Source organism: Zootoca vivipara, chromosome 2, assembly GCF_965207765.1.
Source record: "Zootoca vivipara chromosome 2, rZooViv2.hap1.1, whole genome shotgun sequence".
NCBI classification, from domain to species: domain Eukaryota; kingdom Metazoa; phylum Chordata; class Lepidosauria; order Squamata; family Lacertidae; genus Zootoca; species Zootoca vivipara.
Genome location: NC_142584.1, coordinates 120,690,693 through 120,709,185, shown reverse-complemented (window position 1 = coordinate 120,709,185; position 18,493 = coordinate 120,690,693). Strand labels below are relative to the sequence as shown.

The 18,493-nt window shown below is 40.9% G+C and overlaps 1 protein-coding gene across 2 annotated transcripts in view; it reads right to left on the bottom strand.

Annotated features, from left to right (window-relative positions):
- Positions 1-644: 644 nt before the first annotated feature.
- Positions 645-18,493, bottom strand: part of LOC118081130 (uncharacterized) — a 58,147-nt gene continuing 40,298 nt past the window's right edge. For both annotated transcript variants that reach the window (XM_088664039.1, XM_088664040.1), the window contains exons 2-3: positions 16,916-16,972; positions 645-5,034 (exon numbers count right to left, since the gene is read on the bottom strand). In XM_088664039.1, the coding sequence (XP_088520165.1) occupies positions 3,341-4,849 (1,509 nt within the window). In that variant the 5' untranslated portion in view covers positions 4,850-5,034; positions 16,916-16,972 and the 3' untranslated portion in view covers positions 645-3,340. The remainder of the gene's footprint in view (positions 5,035-16,915; positions 16,973-18,493) is intronic.

Here is an 18,493-nt window from a genome sequence, read left to right as displayed (position 1 = left end):
CCAGAAATATTTTTATTGGGTATACTACCAGCAGAGATTAAAAAGGAAATGAGAACATTGTTCATGTATGGTTTGACTGCAGCCAGAGTTCTTGTAGCAAGAAAATGGCAAAGAAATACTCCCAACAATTACCGTATATTCCAGCATATAAGACGACTGGGAGTATAAGACGACCCCCAAATTTTCCAGTTAAAATATAGAGTTTGGGATATAATCGTCGTATAATCATAGAATCATAGAGTTGGAAGAGACCACAAGGGCCATCCAGTCCAACCCCCTGCCAAGCAGGAAACACCATCAAAGCATTCCTGACAGATGGCTGTCAAGCCTCTGCTTAAAGACCTCCAAAGAAGGAGACTCCACCACACTCCTTGGCAGCAAATTCCACTGTCGAACAGCTCTTACTGTCAGGAAGTTCTTCCTAATGTTTAGGTGGAATTTTCTTTCTTGTAGTTTGAATCCGTTGCTATAAGAAATAAGAAATACGATCCAGCGTATAAGACGACCCCCGACTTTTGAGAAGATTTTCCTGGGTTAAAAAGTAGTCTTATACGCAGGAATATACAATATATACTGGCAGATACAGGTAGGTAGCCGTGTTGGTCTGAGTCGAAGCAAAATAAAAAAATTCCTTCAGTAGCACCTTATTTTTTTTTTTCCAAAATTTTTTATTCATTTTAACCATAACACAACAAAGCAACAGAATAACAACACAACAATACAATACACAAAAATAAAGAAAAAGGAAAAAAGAAAAAATACACCAAACTTTCTAAACCCTTGTTCTAATCTAGTTACTTCGACTTCCTCTACTCCCTGCTCGCTGCGACTCACTGTCAATCACAGATAGCAGTTCTACCTCATTATCCATTTCCAAAATTACTGCATCTCGCTCATTTCTATTAATCTATAATTACGTACATCGTCTTATCTATTCACTTTACATTCATCCTACGCTGCAATTCCTAATAACATTCAAAATCCTTGTCTTTTTAATCAGTCCAAATACTATATTTCCTCAAATAGGCTTTGAAACTTGACCATTCTTCTTCTGCCGCCTTCTCCCCCTGGTCACGGAGTCTTCCGGTCAAATCAGCCAGTTCCATATAGTCCAACATTTTCATTTGCCAATCTTCCACTGAAGGTATATCCTGAGTCTTCCACTTCTGTGCTATCAACATTCTCGCTGCTGTTGTGGCATACAATAAAATAGTAACCTCTTTCTTTGGTATCTCCTCCCCCACAATCCCCAACAAAAAGGCCTCTGGTTTTTTAATAAACGTGTTTTTAAACACTTTCTTTAGTTCATTATAAATCTTATCCCAGAAGTCTTTTACCTTGGGGCAAGTCCACCACATATGATAAAACGTTCCTTCTTTTTCTTTACATTTCCAACATTTGTTATCATGTGTGTGGTACATTTTTGCTAACTTAACTGGGGTCAGATACCATCTATACATCATCTTCAACATATTTTCTTTTAGGGCATTGCATGCTGTAAATTTTATAGACTTTTTCCACATTTTTCCCCAGTCCCGTATCATTATATTATGCCCAACATCCTTAGCCCATTCTATCATTACCGATTTTGTTTGTTCATCCTTTGTTTGCCACTCCAGCAATAGATTATACATCTTAGATAAATTCTTGGTTTTTGAGTTTAATAACAATGTTTCCAACTTGGATTCTTCTTTTTGGAAACCTACTTTTTGGTCCATTTTAAACACTTCATTAATTTGGTGATATTGTAACCAATCAGACAACACATCTTTCAACTGGTCATATGGTTTAAGTTTATATTGGTTTCCTTCCTGTACTAAAATATCCTTATATTTTGGCCATCTGGCTTCCATATTACGCCTTTTAAAGGCTTTAGCCTCCAATGGTGAGACCCACCTGGGTGTTTTGCTCTCTAACAGATCCTTATACCTCGACCATACATTTAACAAAGATTTCCTAATTATGTGGGTTTTGAAACCTTTATACACCTTTGCTTTATCATACCATAAATATGCATGCCATCCATAAACATTGTCAAAACCTTCCAAGTCTAATACATCAGTATTTTCTAGCAAGAACCATTCCTTCATCCAGCATAAAGCCGCAGCTTCAAAATATAATTTCAACTAAAGACCAACTAAGTTTTTATTTTGGTATGAGCTTTCGTGTGCATGCACACTTCATCAGATACACTGAAAACAGAAGTCACCAGACCCTTATGTATATTCAGAGGGTGGTGGGGGTGGGTGGGAATGGGTGATGAGCTGATAGGAGTGGTAAACCTGTTGATGGCTGTTAACGACTGATGATGACTGCAATTGGTCCTGCGGGGAAAAAGCAAGGGCTGAGGCGCTAAAGAAAGCTTGATCATGCATAATGAGATAAGAATCCTATGTCTTTGTTCATCCCAGGTGGTTCCATGGTTTTAAGCTTGATAATGAGTTCCAATTCAGCAACTTCTCTTTCCAGTCTGTTTCTGAAAATTTTCTGTAATAAAACAGCTGCTTTGAGATCTTGTATAGAATGTCCTGGGAGATTGAAGTGTTCTCCTACTGGTTTCTCTGTCTTGTGGTTCCTGATGTCAGATTTATGTCCATTTATCCTTTGGCGTAGGGTTTGGCCTGTTTGTCCAATATAGAGAGTTGAAGGGCACTGTTGGCATTTGATGGCATACACAATGTTAGAAGATGAGTCCAATTTCATGTAAAAGGCGGTATTGGAAAGACTCAGACCCCACACAAGCATACAAAAAAGAACTGAACAAGATTGTTAAGGAGCTACCCCTACACATCCAAGAACAGATCCTCACAAACACACCAGCGGAACCTCGACCAGGAACTCTCTATCTTCTACCAAAAATACACAAACCAGGAAATCCAGGACGCCCCATCATCTCAGGAATTGGCACCATTACAGTGGGTGTTTCCGGCTATATGGATTCTGTTCTGAAACCATATGCTGTCAGTGCTCCCAGCTACGTACGTGACACCACAGATTTTCTGAGGAAAATACAATATTTGAACAATCTTCCTAACAATACTATACAAGCCACTATGGATGTGGAATCTCTATACACCCACACAATATCCCACACAATGATGGTTTACAAGCCATAAGGAACACCATTTCAGACTTTGCTACCAAACTCTGCCACTCTGTCCTTACCCACAACCACTTCAAATTTGGTGATGACCTGTTCCTCCAGATCAGCGGCACAGCCATGGGCACCCGCATGGCCCCACAGTATGCCAACATCATTTATATGGTTTCTCCCGTGTGAATCCGTTGATGAATTCTAAGTGCTCCACTGTCACTGAAGCTCTTTTCGCACTCCATACATTTAAATGGTTTCTTCCCCCGTGTGAATCCGTTGATGAATTCTCAGTTTTCCACTCTGACTGTAGCTCTTTCCACACTCCATACATTTAAATGGTTTCTCTCCTGTGTGACTCCGTTGATGAATTCTAAGCTGTACACTGTCAGTGAAGCTCTTTCCACACTCCATACATTTAAATGGTTTCTCCCCTGTGTGAATCCGTTGATGTTTTCTAAGTGTTCCACTGTCACTGAAGCTCTTTCCACACTCCATACATTTATATGGTTTCTCCCCTGTGTGAGTTCGCTGATGTATATGAAGGTATGCTGACTGGCTGAAGCTCTTTCCACACTCCATACAATTATATGGTTTCTCCCCTGTGTGAATCTGTTGATGTTTTCTAAGTGCTCCACTGTCTCTGAAGCTCTTTTCACACTCCATACATTTATATGGTTTCTCCCCTGTGTGAATCTGTTGATGTTTTCTAAGTGCTCCACTGTCTCTGAAGCTCTTTTCACACTCCATACATTTATATGGTTTCTCCCCTGTGTGAATCCGTTGATGTTTTCTAAGTGCTCCACTGTCTCTGAAGCTCTTTTCGCACTCCATACATTTATATGGTTTCTCCCCTGTGTGAATCCGTTGATGTTTTCTAAGTGCTCCACTGTCACTGAAGCTCTTTTCGCACTCCATACATTTATATGGTTTCTCCCCTGTGTGAATCCGTTGATGTATATGAAGGTGTGCTGACCGGCTGAAGCTCTTTTCGCACTCCATACATTTATATGGTTTCTCCCCTCTGTGAATCTGTTGATGTTTTCTAAGTGTTCCACTGTCACTGAAGCTCTTTTCGCACTCCATACATTTATATGGTTTCTCCCCTGTGTGAATCCGTTGATGAATTCTAAGGTGTGGACTCTCAGTGAAGCTCTTTCCACACTCCATACATTTATATGGTTTCTCCCCTGTGTGAATCCGTTGATGATTTCTCAGTCTTCTACTGTCACTGAAGCTCTTTTTGCACTCTGAACATTTATATGGTTTCTCCCCTGTGTGTATCCGTTGATGTTTTTTAAGTGCTCCACTCTCACTGAAGCTCTTTTCGCACTCCATACATTTATATGGTTTCTCCCCTGTGTGTATCGATTGATGTTTTCTAAGTGCTCCACTGTCACTGAAGCTCTTGCCGCACTCTATACATTTATATGGTTTCTCCCCTGTGTGAGTCCGTTTATGTGTCCTAAGGTGTGCACTCTGACTGAAGCTCTTTCCACACTCCATACATTTAAATGGTTTCTCTCCTGTGTGAATCCCTTGATGTGTTCTAAGGTGTGCACTCTGACTGAAGCTCTTTCCACACTCCATACATTTGAATGGCTTCTTTCCTGTGTGAGTCCTTTGATGTGTCCTAAGGTGTGCACTCTGAGCGAAGCTATTTCCACACTCCATACATTTAAATGGTTTCTCCCCTGTGTTAGTCTGATGATGTTTTCTAGGTGTTTCACTATCACTGAAGCTTTTTCCACGCTCCATAGCCTGAAATGGTTTATCCACTCTTTGAGTTCATTGATGTGAAGTTCGTGTGTTCATTGACTGAATCACTTGCTGCATTCCATGCATGTAAATGGTTTCTTTGTTAATCCTAAGCAAATATCAGTCTCCCGGAATTCTGATTGTCTTCCCCACCGCTTCCTTCGGAGTGAGTGGAAAATAAAGTCCTGTTTGTGTTTGAAGGAAGAGAACAAAGGAATATGAAACACAGAAAGTTCAGTAAGCACCTCTCCTATTTTAACATCTCATACATTCTCCCATGTCCTCCCCCTGTCATAGAACCATAGAACTGGAGAGTTGGAAGGGACACTAGGGCCATCTAGTCCAACCCCCTGCAATGCAGCAATGTCCATGAACATGTCTTCTACTTGTCTGGTTCAGTTTCTAGTGGCATATTTCATCCTCTGCATACTAATCCTCCACCCCCGGGCCCTATTGTTCCTCATCCAACCTCCTAAATCTAAGAGATACTATTGGAATGGGAATCTGATGGCTGTGTCAGATTCAGCTTCACAGAGTGAGGGGAAGAGTGCAAGGGCACCCCGCCGCCCCCCAAAACCCCAAGAGGAGCATTGGAATGTCTTGGGGTCCTGCAGACTCACTGACGGCGCTGCGGATCTATTGATCTCTGCCTCTGTCCCGAAAGGAACGGGGGGGGGGGAGCCGGTGAGCTAGGCACCAGCGCAGCTCTACGGAAGCAAAGCCTCTGAATCCAGCCACAAGCGGCCACCATTCCAGACACTGTGCCGATTGGAAGGTGAGGAAAAATTAAGGAATAGACTAAATTGATTAATTCGGCAAGAAAATGGGAATGAAAAAATAAGTCTGCTCCCATTAAGGGTGCTATAGCCACGAAACAACTGCAAGTGAAGTGTGGATGAAATTTATTTTGTAAGATAAGTAAAGTAATGAATAATTAGAACCAAAAGTTTCTTTTAAAAAAAATTCCTTCCACAGTAGCACCTTAGAGACCAACTAAGTTTTTCAATGGTATGAGCTTCCGTGTGCATGCACACTTCTTCAGATACAGAAGTACCGAAAGAATACACATAGCCTTTGCTTATACCAATCAAGTACTTTTAAAAAGTACTTGAACTTAATCTGAGCCGGACCTTATCTGATGGTGAGATCGAACTTGACTTAAAATGCAGGATATATCTGAGAAAGAATACAATGCTAGTCGATGAAATAATATTATAATTGTTTTCTAGGAAAAAAATAAGATTGGCTCTCTGGAAGCTATTTTATTTATGTGAAAGTAATTTTGGATTTTTCAGACTTTGAAGACGTCCATACTAACAGATTTACAACTGTGTGCTTACTACCCTGTTTCTCATATTTTAAGACATACCCATAAAATAAGCCATAGCAGGATTTTTAAGCATTCAAGGAATATAAGCCATACCCCGAAAATAAGACATAGAGATAGGCGAAGCAGCAATGCTGGCTGCGGCAGGAGGAGGAGGAGGAAAAAAAATAAGACATCCCTTGAAAATAAGCCATAGTGTGTTTTTTTGAGGAAAAAATAAATATAAGACGTGTCTTATAATATGAGAAACACGGTAAAAAGGCATCTTCTGGCCAAAAATCAAGACAAAAAGAAGAAGAACATTGACTAAACTAAATTTAAAATAATTTTAAGAACATTGATTTATTCTATTGGATTTTCTTCACTATTGCCAACATCAGGAGATTTTAAAAGTGGCTACGATGCTGTGTTGAGAGATAGAAAAGGGAAGGGAGCCCTAACATCACTTTCTCAAACATTCCGCTTATGGTTGTGGAAAGTTCTTAGCAACTGAAATCTATTCAATATTATTAGAACAATGCTACCATTCAGTGGATTTGAAACTGGCTGACTAACCGAACCCAAAGGGTGCTCATCAATAGCTCCTCTTCATCCTGGAGAGAAGTGACTAGGGGGTGCCACAGGGTTCTGTCTTGGGCCCAGTCTTATTCAACATCTTTATCAATGACTTGGATGATGGGCTTGAGAGCATCCTGATCAAGTTTGCAGATGACACTAAATTGGGAGGGGTGGCTAATACCCCAGAGGACAATACCCTCCGCTCTTCAAAATGACCTTAACAGATTAGACAACTGGGCCAAAGCAAACAAGATGAATTTTAACAGGGAGAAATGTAAAGTACTACACTTGGGCAAAAATAAAAAATAAAAAAATGAAAGGCACAAATACAGGATGGGAGACACCTGGCTTGAGAGCAGTACATGTGAAAAGGATCTAGGAGTCTTGGTAGACCACAAACTTGACATGAGTCAGCAGTGTGATGCAGCAGCTAAAAAAGCCAATGCAATGCTGGGCTGCATCAATAGGAGTATAGCATCTAGATCAAAGGAAGTAATAGTACCACTGCATTCTGCTCTGGTCAGACCTCACCTGGAGTACTGTGTCCAGCTCTGGGCACCACAGTTCAAGAAGGATACTGACAAGCTGGAACGTGTCCAGAGTAGGGCAACCAAAATGGTCAAAGGCCTGGAAACGATGCTTTTAGAGGAACGGCTTAGGGAGCTGGGTATGTTTAGCCTGGAGAAGTGGTGGTTAATAGGTGATATGATAGCCATGTTCAAATATATTAAAGAATGCCATACAGAGGAGGGAGAAAGGTTGTTTTCTGCTGCTCCAGAGAAGTGGACACCAAGCAATGGATTCAAACTACAAGAAATAAGATTCCACCTAAACATTAGGAAGAACTTCCTGACAGTAAGAGCTGTTCGACAGGGGAATTTGCTGCCAAGGAGTGTGGTGGAGTCTCCTTCTTTGGAGGTATTTAAGCAGAGGCTTGACAGCCATCTGTTAGGAATGCTTTGATGGTGTTTCCTGCTTGGCAGGGGGTTGGACTGCATGGCCCTTGTGGTCTCTTCCAACTCTATGATTATATGATATTGGACCTTAAAACTATTTTGATGTGAATGGATGCAAAGATTTGAACATGTAAGTGTTAAAAACTGATATTTCTGAGCAATGTGGTAGAGGGACTAAGTTGGAAAAATAGGCTTCCTCTACCTGTGTTTGGTGAAATGACCTTGACAAAGTACTGATAAGACTAAAAATATTTCACGTGGTGGTGGGAAAGGAATTTGTCTTTTGGAATTAAACTCTATAAAGGAAGCTGGGAAAAGGGGAGAGAATTGGGGTCCCTCACTCAAAATTGGAAATGGCAAAAGGAAAGGCCGCAATGCAAGAGAATTTAAAATACAGTGGTACCTCGGGTTGTGGACCCGATCAATTTTGGGGTGCAGTTCGCACCCTGAAAAGTCCACAACCTGCGACTGCGCGTGATGTCAACCAGCGCGACTGCACATGCGCAAAGTGTGATTTTGCGCTTCTGTGCATGCATGCGGGTTACGGACACACCGAACCCGAAACTAACCCGTTCCAGGACTTTCGGGTTCGGCACATCCGTAACCCGAAAAGACGCAACCCGCAGCAGATGCAACCCAAAGTATGACTGTATGCATTGCATGATATTTTTTTTAGATATTAAAAGAGAATTTGAGCAGATAAAGGAAGAAGTTAACAAAACAGCTTCTATATTTTTTTAAAATACTAATTTACTGTCAGAGGTTGTGAGACAACTGAAAGAGATGAATGCACAAACCACCAAGATGGGAATGGTAGACAAATAAGGTCTGAGGAAAATTAAACGGAAAGTAAGAATAGTCAAAGACCAAAATGATTTGGGAGGCCCTGACTGATAAAATTGGTACCTCTTTCAAAATGATTTGGAGGCTTTGACTGTGCTAGAGAAGAAAAAAAGAAGGGAGGGCAAAAGGTTTAAGAGGCTACCTTATGTGGTGAGAATGTAAAATCATCAAAAAGGCCTGGGGAAAGGATGCGAAGAAAATGTGGAAAATGTTGTTTTAAAAAACTGAAGTTATGATATTGAGGTGTACAGGACTTGGTGGATTGTTTGAGCAAAAGACTTTGTCCCGGTATGCAAGACTGGACGCCAGGCCAAGACCAGCCAGCCCCTATGGAAGGAAGAAGCCTCGGCCAAAGAAGATAAAGAAGAAGATAGGCTAAATAAATTACTGAATTATGTAGGGTGATTTTGTAATGCATATTTTTAAAGCTTTGTGTACAGTATATATTTTTATATTAGTATAACTTTTAAAATACACTTGTAATAAGATGAAGAAGATTTTAAAATTGGATTGTAAAGTATATAAGGTTTTATGCACGTGAATGAACAAGCATATTATAATGGATCCAAGAGGGGGAGTGGTCTAAACATTTAGTTAAAATATGGTCTAAGAATTATGGTCTAAGAATATGACCTTTTCCTTTTGTTTTTTTCCATTTTCCCTTAAAAAAGGAATGGGAAACAAAAGGCAAACTGGTAAAATCAGCAATGATACACTTGGCCAGAAATATAAGTCGTAATTAGAGCTGGGCGATATTGATACACGTGGCCAAAATTGTGGAAACCTTTTGGAAAATGTATTTATGAGGTTTGATGGCTCATAACACCATTTTATTTATTTATTAGTAATACCATTAGATTATATATCAGTGGGGGGAAAAAGACACCTGCTCACTTCCGGTTTTGCCGCGGATCGCTCTACGGGCAGGAAAAAAGAGCGCTGCAGCTCTTCTAACTTTGCTGGGTAAAGGGGAGCTCCGCGTGGCTAGCGGACCCCCAAGAAAGGTCGGGGAGGCGATCCTCGTCCGAACTGTCGGTCGTGTCCGAGTGTACTCTGGATATCCTGCGCGCACGGCGAGGGAAAGAAAGAGACCGGGGCACTGCGACGCAACGAGAACACCGTGACCAGCAGAGAAAGCCAAACCGCGCCGGAGCGACCACGCCGGTAAAATTCCATCTATTTTAATCCCATCTGCATACCCCCGGGCGTGAACTGAATTCGGTGAGAAGGGACAATAAAAGCGCTGAGAGCGTCCCTCCCCGCACGTTATGGGCAGCGAGACAAATCAACGCAATAGAAGCGAGGCGGGGGAGAAGGGAAGGATCGAGTTGAAAGTTTTTAAAGAGACGCTAGCGGGGGACAACCCAACGTTTATTTAGGGGGGAGCATATACGGACTAATATGTTGGAACCTGTTAGACTTTGATTTGAGGGAAGCACACACATGCAAGTCCTGAGTCGTGAAACAGAGTGGCAAAGGGGAGAGGGGATACTTTTGAAACAAAATGGCGACAGAGTTACAGAAAGTATGATTAAGCAGAAAAAGTGCTAGAGAACGGGGAAGTGACGAGACGCGTATCGTCAGGAGCGTCGGACAGTTAAAGGGACATAACACAATTAAGGAGAGATAACATTGACAGCCAGCGGCTTAAATATAGCCAGCTTTCTCAGCGTTCTCCCATTGTTTAGCAAGCAAGAACGACATCGTGTGGTTAAACAGAGGCATGCCACAGGACAATAAGAAATTGGAGAAAGTGAAGAAACTAAATGCCGAGACTACATTACAAAGAAGAACATCACTAACTAACCACGAAATGGAACTTAAAGAGTTGATTCTGAGTCTAAGGAGTGATATAAGTGAAATAAAACATGACCTAGCAGAAATTAAGACCGAGATGAATGAGAGAGTGAAAACCCTGGAAGACAAGGTGGAAAAGATTGAAGAGAAATATGAAACCATCGCAAAGGACACTCTGGAAACTAAAAGCCACCTGGAAAAACTGGTAGAGACTTCAAACAAATCGGCAGAGACTATTCAAGAGCTTCATTCCAAAAACCAAACCATAGAAAATACAGTGGAAAAGATCTCTAAGGAAAAAAGAGGTGGAAAGAAAGAAATGGAAGATATAAGGAAAGACCTTGATAAGCAAAAGGCGGCTTTTGAAGCCCAACAAGATGCCCTAGCCCTTATGCAAATGAAATTAAGAGAGAAAACTCTCCGATTTCGAAACATTCCAGAACTACCACAGGAGAACATCGAGAACAGAGTGACAAAAGCCCTGGCGAACTGGCTCCAGATAGAAGAATCGGAGATAGAAGCAAGAATCGAAGAGGCTTTTAGGATTAACTCCAGGAAAGCAAGAATGAATAATTGGCCAGGGGACTGCTTGGTTTCTTTCACGACTTTATGGCTCAGAAATAAAATTCTACGGACTAAAGGGAAAAGGAAACTTATGATGGACGGTGCCGAGATAGTGGTCATGAAGGAAATTCCACCACATCTGTTACAGAAAAGAAAGAAATATCAATTTCTGACCAAACATCTGCAAGCTAAAAAGATCTTCTTTAAATGGGAATACCCAGAGGGTCTTTCACTTTTTTATAAGGGAAGATGGAGAAAGTTTGAGACGCCGGACTCTGCGGACAGATTTTATAGGACATACTCACAACAATTAGGGGGGGAGAGGAACAGAGAGACTAAGGAGAGACAAGAACTGAGAGAGGAAGAAACAGAAGTTGAAGCGGATTGTGAAGAGGGGGAAACAGCAGCAAGTGATCTAGATGAGGCTGGTGAAGAAGGAGCGATAGAAGACTAACTCTACAACAGGGGTTCCCAACAAAATTTTCTCGAGGACCCCTCATCGAGCCACTATAGTGACAAGGACCCCCATTAATTCCTAATCCTAAAATTAAAAAGTGAGAGCCAAATTAAGAGTCTTTTTTATACGTTTTTTACAGTTACAACAGAGTACTCCATCAGTATACAGTTAGTTTTAATTTTCAGTTCTTAATGAGATTAGTTAAATCTGTCCTTTGAATTCATTATTTCTGAAATATTAGGTTCCAAACTTGAAACTTTCACTCTGAAATCTGACTGCAAATCTCTACCTGCCTACTAGTCAGCAGAAAATAACTTTTGGCTCCATTAGTACCTTTTTATTAAACAATTTTGGCTGAGTGAAACATATCCAGCGCTGTGGTGCGAAGATCCCTCCGGCAGCCCCCCCCCAAAATTCCCAAGAATTGACAACCTTTTTTAGGCGGGGGACCCCCAAAGTTGTTGACCATTTTTAGGAAAGGTTCCCAAGAGAAGAAGCTGACAAGAAGCAGCGGGTGGAATTTAGCAAATGCTAAGGAAAGAAGGGGTGAAAGAGAGAGGGAGGGAGGGAGGAGTCAGAGAAAGAAAGAGAGGGAGGGAGGGAGGGAGGGAGGGAGAGCCGCGCACAGCGCCCAAGCGGCTCTTGCTTTTCTTGCTGGTACAGCGAGCTGGGAGAAGGGACGGACTGACAGGAGCTCCTGTCCACCACCACCCCTCCCAGCTTGCAGCAAAGCAAGCGGAGCAGGCTTGGTAACTGGCAGCAGGGGGGAATGGGGCATCCCAAAAGTGCTCCTCCTGCCTTCCGTGCCTGCGTTCCAACGGAAGGCAGGCAGGGAAGGCAGGCGGCTCAGCCCGGGAGAGGCTGTTGCTTTTGCAAGCAGAGCTACAGCCTCTTCGGGGCTAAAGCGCCTGCGTTCTGTGGGCTCCTCTAAAGCAATTACCGTACTTCGCTTGCTTTAAGGAGAGCCAACAGAAGGCAGGCAGGCGGCTCAGCCCGGGAGAGGATGTTGCTTTTGCAAGCAAGATGACAGCCTCTTCGGGGCTAGAGCGCCTGCATTCCATGGGCTTCTCCCACCCAGTCACCCCTCTGTGCAAAGGGGGCTGATTTGTAAGGCACCCGCACTGCTCCCTCACTGACAGAGGGGGTAAGACCACCCCCCCAAAAAACAGTGGCCCCCTCTCTCTCTGGGGGTGGGGGTGGGCAGTGGAATGGGGTGGGGGAGGGGAAGGCGCAGCTGCCGAGGTGAAGAGGCGACCTCGCGCCCGCTTCAAAGCCTCCCACCGGGTCCTGAATTGAGGGAGCAGGGGCGCCCAGCAGCGAGTCCGCCGCCCTCCGCCGACTCGGGAGTCTCATTGGGTCTCCTCGGAGGAGGCGGAGCCACGCCAAAAACTCCACAGAACAGCGTCTGGAGCTGCTGGCCACAGGCAGGGAGAGGGCGGGAAGGAGGCAAGCGAGCTCTGGGGCTTTCGGCGTGGCGCCTCCTCCTCTGAGGAGACCCAAGGAGACTCCCGAGTCGGCGGAGCGGATTGCTAGGGGTGCCACGCCGCGGCAGCAGTGCGTGGCACTCCCGCTGCGCGCGCGCCGCTCAGTACGCGCATCTTGGGGAGGTGATCTTGCGGACCCCTCTGGCATAGCTCGCGGACCCCTGGGGGTCCGCGGACCACTTGTTGGGAACCACTGCTCTACAATATAATCTTGGGCTGGACTTTTACAATAAGGTCATTTTTCACAGATGCTCTGCTCATCGCTTTCCCCATCTGTCTGCCCTCTTTCTTCCTCTTTTTATTTTTTCCGCTATCTTTCTTTTCTTTTTATCTTTTTTCCTTTTTTCTCTCTTTCTCGATATTTAATTTGAGATATTGAATAAATATGAGTGTTAAAGTAATCTCTTGGAACATTAATGGATTAAACAATAAGAAGAAGAGGAATAGGACTAGTCACATATTGAAAAAAGGAAAGTGAGATGTTATATGTCTCCAGGAGACACACGTAAATAATAAACATGAAAGGCTTTTGAAAAATGAAAAATTGGGTTTAGACTTTGTAACATCAGACATGAAGAAGAAAAGAGGAGTAGTGATATATATAAAAAATAAATGGTGCCCATAATTGTTATGGAAAGATAAAAAAGGCAGGATTGTAATAGTAAAAACACGGATTGAAGGAGAGAATTGGATCTGGGCGGGAGTATATGCTCCGAATGGCAGTAAAGTGGCTTTTTTTAAAGAATTAGAGAATCAACTGATGAAATATCACGGAGATAAAATTATATTGTTAGGAGATTTGAATGGAATTAATAATCCGATATTAGATAAATCAGGCCCTTTTCAGAGAAAAAAACAAAATAAGTTGCCAAAAATTTTTGACGAATTGATGGAAAACCTAGATCTGGTGGACGCATGGAGACATAAACATCCCTCTCAAATAGATTTCACATATTACTCACATAGACACCAAGTAGCGTCTAGAATAGACGCTATTTGGATTCCTAGGGAAATTGCTCTGAGATTAGCAAAAGTGGAAATAAGCTCACGCACCTTATCGGACCACAACCCGGTAGTGTTAACATTAGTGCCAGAGGTAAAGGACAGAAGATGGAGGCTGAATGTGTTTTTGTTAAAAAATCCAAAAATAATACAAGATGTATCAAAACAGTACAAAGATTATATAGATATAAATAACGGGGGAGAAGTGGACCCCACTATAGTCTGGGACGCAGGGAAAGCGGTATTACGTGGGGTTTTCATCCAACAAAATGCAAAATTGAGGAAAATCAGAGAGGAGAAAAAGGATAACTTGTTACAAGAAATTAGAAAGAAGGAAAAAAAATTATTTAAAAAGGGAAATGAAGCCATAAAACACGAATTAAAAATTTTAAAATTGGAATACGAGAAAATGATCGATCATGAATTGGAACAAAATTTACAATTTTGGAAGTATAAAAATTTTAAATGGGCAAATAAACCAAGCAAATTATTAATTTGGCAACTAAAGAAGAGACAAAAAGAGAAAATTATTAATAAGATTGAATTTAAAGATAGAATCCTCGAGAAATCAAGTGAGATTGTGAAAGCCTTTCAAAAACATTACGAACTAGTTTACCAGAAAGAAGTTACGAATTTGCAGAGAATAGAAGAATTTATTAAAAAGCATAAAATGCCATCAATACCATCGGGCAAGCTAAGAGCGTTAAATAAAGAAATAACAGTAGAGGAAATAAAGGAAACCTTAAAAAGGATGAAAAATGGCAAGGCCCCAGGCCCAGACGGCCTCCCAACGGAACTATATAAGACCCTGGAGGATGTAATGTTAGTCCCTCTGAAAGACCTATTTAACACAATACTGGAAAAAGGTATGATTCCGCAATCATGGGAAGAAGCGCAAATAATCTTAATCCCAAAATCAAAGGTAGAAGTCCCATCACCAAATGATTTTAGACCAATCTCGCTTCTGAATAGCGATTACAAGATATTTGCAAAATTGTTAGCGAATAGGTTATCTTCCATATTAGAAGATATAATTCAAAAGGATCAGGTTGGTTTTGTGAAAGGCAGATTTGCCAAAGACAACATAAGAAACGTCATAAATATTATTGAATGCTTAGAAAATAGAAGAGACAAACAAGCCGCAATTCTCTCCGTGGATGCGGAAAAGGCCTTTGACAGGGTGGCCTGGGACTTTATGCTAAAATTGCTAGAAGATGTGAAAATGGGGGAAAGATTAGAAAGGGCAATAAAGGCCATTTACAAATCTCAAAATGCTAAATTAATCATAAATGGAAAATTCACTAACAAAATTAACATCACGAGGGGGACAAGACAAGGGTGCCCCTTGTCCCCCATCTTATTTATTATTACTCTCGAAATATTATTAAATACAATTAGGAAAAGCGAGGAAATTAAAGGAATTGTGGTGGGTAATAAAAGATATAAAGTAAAGGCCTTTGCCGACGATATTATAATAACATCAGAAGACCCAATTATAAGTATCCCTAACGCCATCCGGTTGATAGAAGAATACGGGGACTTGGCGGGCTTGAAAATAAATTATAACAAGACAAAATTGTTAGTTAAAAATCTCGAGGAAAATGAAGAAAAATTGTTGCAAGAGATCACAAAACTTAAAATCAGCAAAAAAATGAAATATTTAGGAATTGAGATGACAACCAAAGCAATTGACTTGATAATTACAGGATAATTACATGGAAGCTTGGAAACAAATCAGGAAGAAATTTGATGTTTGGAGGAAATTAAAATTATCATTTATGGGCAGAATCTCAGCCATTAAGATGTGTGTGGTCCCTAAGATGAATTTCCTTTTCCAAAACCTTCCACTGTTGGGTATGGAAAAATACTTTAGGGACTGGAAAAGAGATATTGCGGAGTTCATATGGAACGGGAAAAACCCCCGGATAAAATATAAGATCCTAATAGATCATAAGGACAGAGGGGGATATGGCCTCCCAGACTTGGAAATTTTTCACGACTCAGCGGCTCTAGTCTGGATTAAAGAATGGGTAGTCTTAAAAAACTCGGATGTATTAGATCTAGAAGGTGATGGGCTAGGACATGGCTGGCATTATTATATGATGAAAGATAGGGTAGATAAGAAGAACATTTTTATGTTCCATATTATTAGAAAGTCATTATTTAAAGTTTGGATAAAATATAGGAGATTTTTCGAACCAAAAACGCCTTGGTGGCTCTCCCCAGCCGAATTATTGGCAGTGAGGAGACGCAATATGGATAGCACCTGGCCTACATACCGCATGCTCCTGGAAGAAAAGGAAGGAGCATTGAAATTAAAAGAATATAGAGAAATAAAGCATCATTTAAACACGTGGTTAGATTACTTTCAAATTAATCAGAGATTACAATTGGATAAGAAAGTGGGATTTGAAAAAAGTAAGTCAAGTTTGGAGGAAATTTTAATTGACAAGGAGGGTAATTATATATCAAAACTGTATCAGATATTATTAAAATGGGAAACAGAAGAGGAGTTAACAAAAAATTATATGATCAAATGGAGCCAGGATCTGGGGAAAACAATCAGTATACAAAATTGGGAACAATTATGGAAAAGAGATTCGAGATTTACTCCAAATTATGATTTGATAGAGAATTTACTTAAAATGCAAAATCAATGGCATCTAACGCCGGCCAGACTAGCTAAAATGTACCCAAATGCAAGTAATATCTGCTGGAGATGCCGTAAAGGAATAGGGACATACGTTCATGTCTGGTGGAGCTGTGACCTTATTAAAGATTTCTGGGAAATAGTTTATAAAGAGTTAAAAATTTTTTGAAATATTCTTTCAAGAAACAACCAGAAATCTTCTTACTAGGAATGTTAGGAGATGACATAAAACCGATTGACAGATGTGTAGTGAGCTACGCGATGGCCTCAGCAAGACTTCTAGTGGCAAGAGCATGGAAATCACAAGAAACCCCCAAGAAGGAGGATTGGTTACAAAAATTAATATCATATTACAACTTAGCAAGAAAACACGAAATATTGAAAGAAACAAATTTGGAGGATAATGTAAGGAAATGGGAATCACTTACCATTTATCTTAGTACATATGTAGACAAACCGTCTCTCCTTTCCGAGGCAGCAGGACCCTAGGAATAAGAAGAAAACAAATTAATTATATGGATGTTATATTTTTTTTTGGTCTCAGCATAGATGTAGACAATCCTTATTTCCTCTCCGAGGCAGCAGGACTCCAGGAATAAGAAGAAAGGAAATTAATTATTTGGTTATTAATCATTTTGTAATATCCTGTAGTATTATTTTTATTTCGGCTCTTTTCTCTCTCTCTTTTTCCCCCTCTTTTTTCTTAAAGGAGGAAAAAAAATTGTAAAATTGTGTAAAAATTGTGTAAAAATATGTGTGTGATTGGAAATATTTATAATATAGATAAGTCTAATCTAGGTTGTGAAGGAACAGGGCAGGGGGTAGGGGTAGGGGTGGGAAGGGGGATCTTGTTTTGTATCGTGTATTTGGTTGTTTTCCTTGGTTTTGTCTTGTTGGGTTTTGTTTTAATTGTTGTATATGTATAAATCATTAATAAACTTTATTAAAAAAAAGATTATATATCAGTGGAAATATACTGTAATGAAGAATGTAATGCAACAAAGTTTGTTCAATTATCTGTATTCTATCAAAAGCTATAGTCAAATAACCAGAAAAAGGAAGTAGAACTTGATGAGGTTGATACGCAGTAGCTTTCCTTCATCTGAATGTAGCCAATGAACATGAGTGTTTAGAGATTTTGTATAGACAATGCGCCAATCAGGGGGTCGTCTTATACGTTGGGTTGTATCTCTTATACAGCGAGTTTATACCTAACTCTATATTTTAACTGGTAATGTTGGGGGGTCGTCTTATACACCCAGTCATCCTATACGCTGGAATATACAGTAAATGAAATACTGGAGCCCAAACTGAAGTGTTCTGCACGGGATCTTTTCCCAGCTAATGTAGCATTAATATTTCAACAGGTTTCAGCTCCATGTCATGTTGCTGCTCTGTGCAAAGGTGGTTTTAAGATTATCATATTCCACTGCTTGGAACTGCCTGGGAAAAGCCCAGAGCTTAACCCAATCGAAAATCTATGGAGCCGACTAAAGAAACTTGTCAGTCAGAAGCAACCCAGCAATAAAACCCAATTATGAGAGGCAATAATTCAATCTTGGTTTCACCTCGGAAATACACTTTTCCAAAAGTTGTCCACAATTTTGGTCACTACAGTATATTGCCCAGGACCAGTGTGAAGTTAACATCACGATAACACACCACCTGAACACTACAATGTTATCACCAGCTAAACATTGTAATGTAATCATCACGAAAACTCACAATATCACTTGCTAAACATTGCAATGTTATCAGCAGCTAAACACTTCAATCTCCCACAATGTCTGAAATGAGGATGGAACTATACAGAGGCAAACAGGACGATGTCTTGGCAACTGCTACTCTTTAGGGGTCTAAAAGGGATAAATGACAATATTATCATTCATCACACACTCAGTTTCATCAGCAGGCAAGCCAAGTTACATCCCAGCAGGACTTTTGGGTTTGGGTTTGGCTACCAAATTCAGGACAATCCAAAGTATGGAGATGAGTCCTAGTGAATA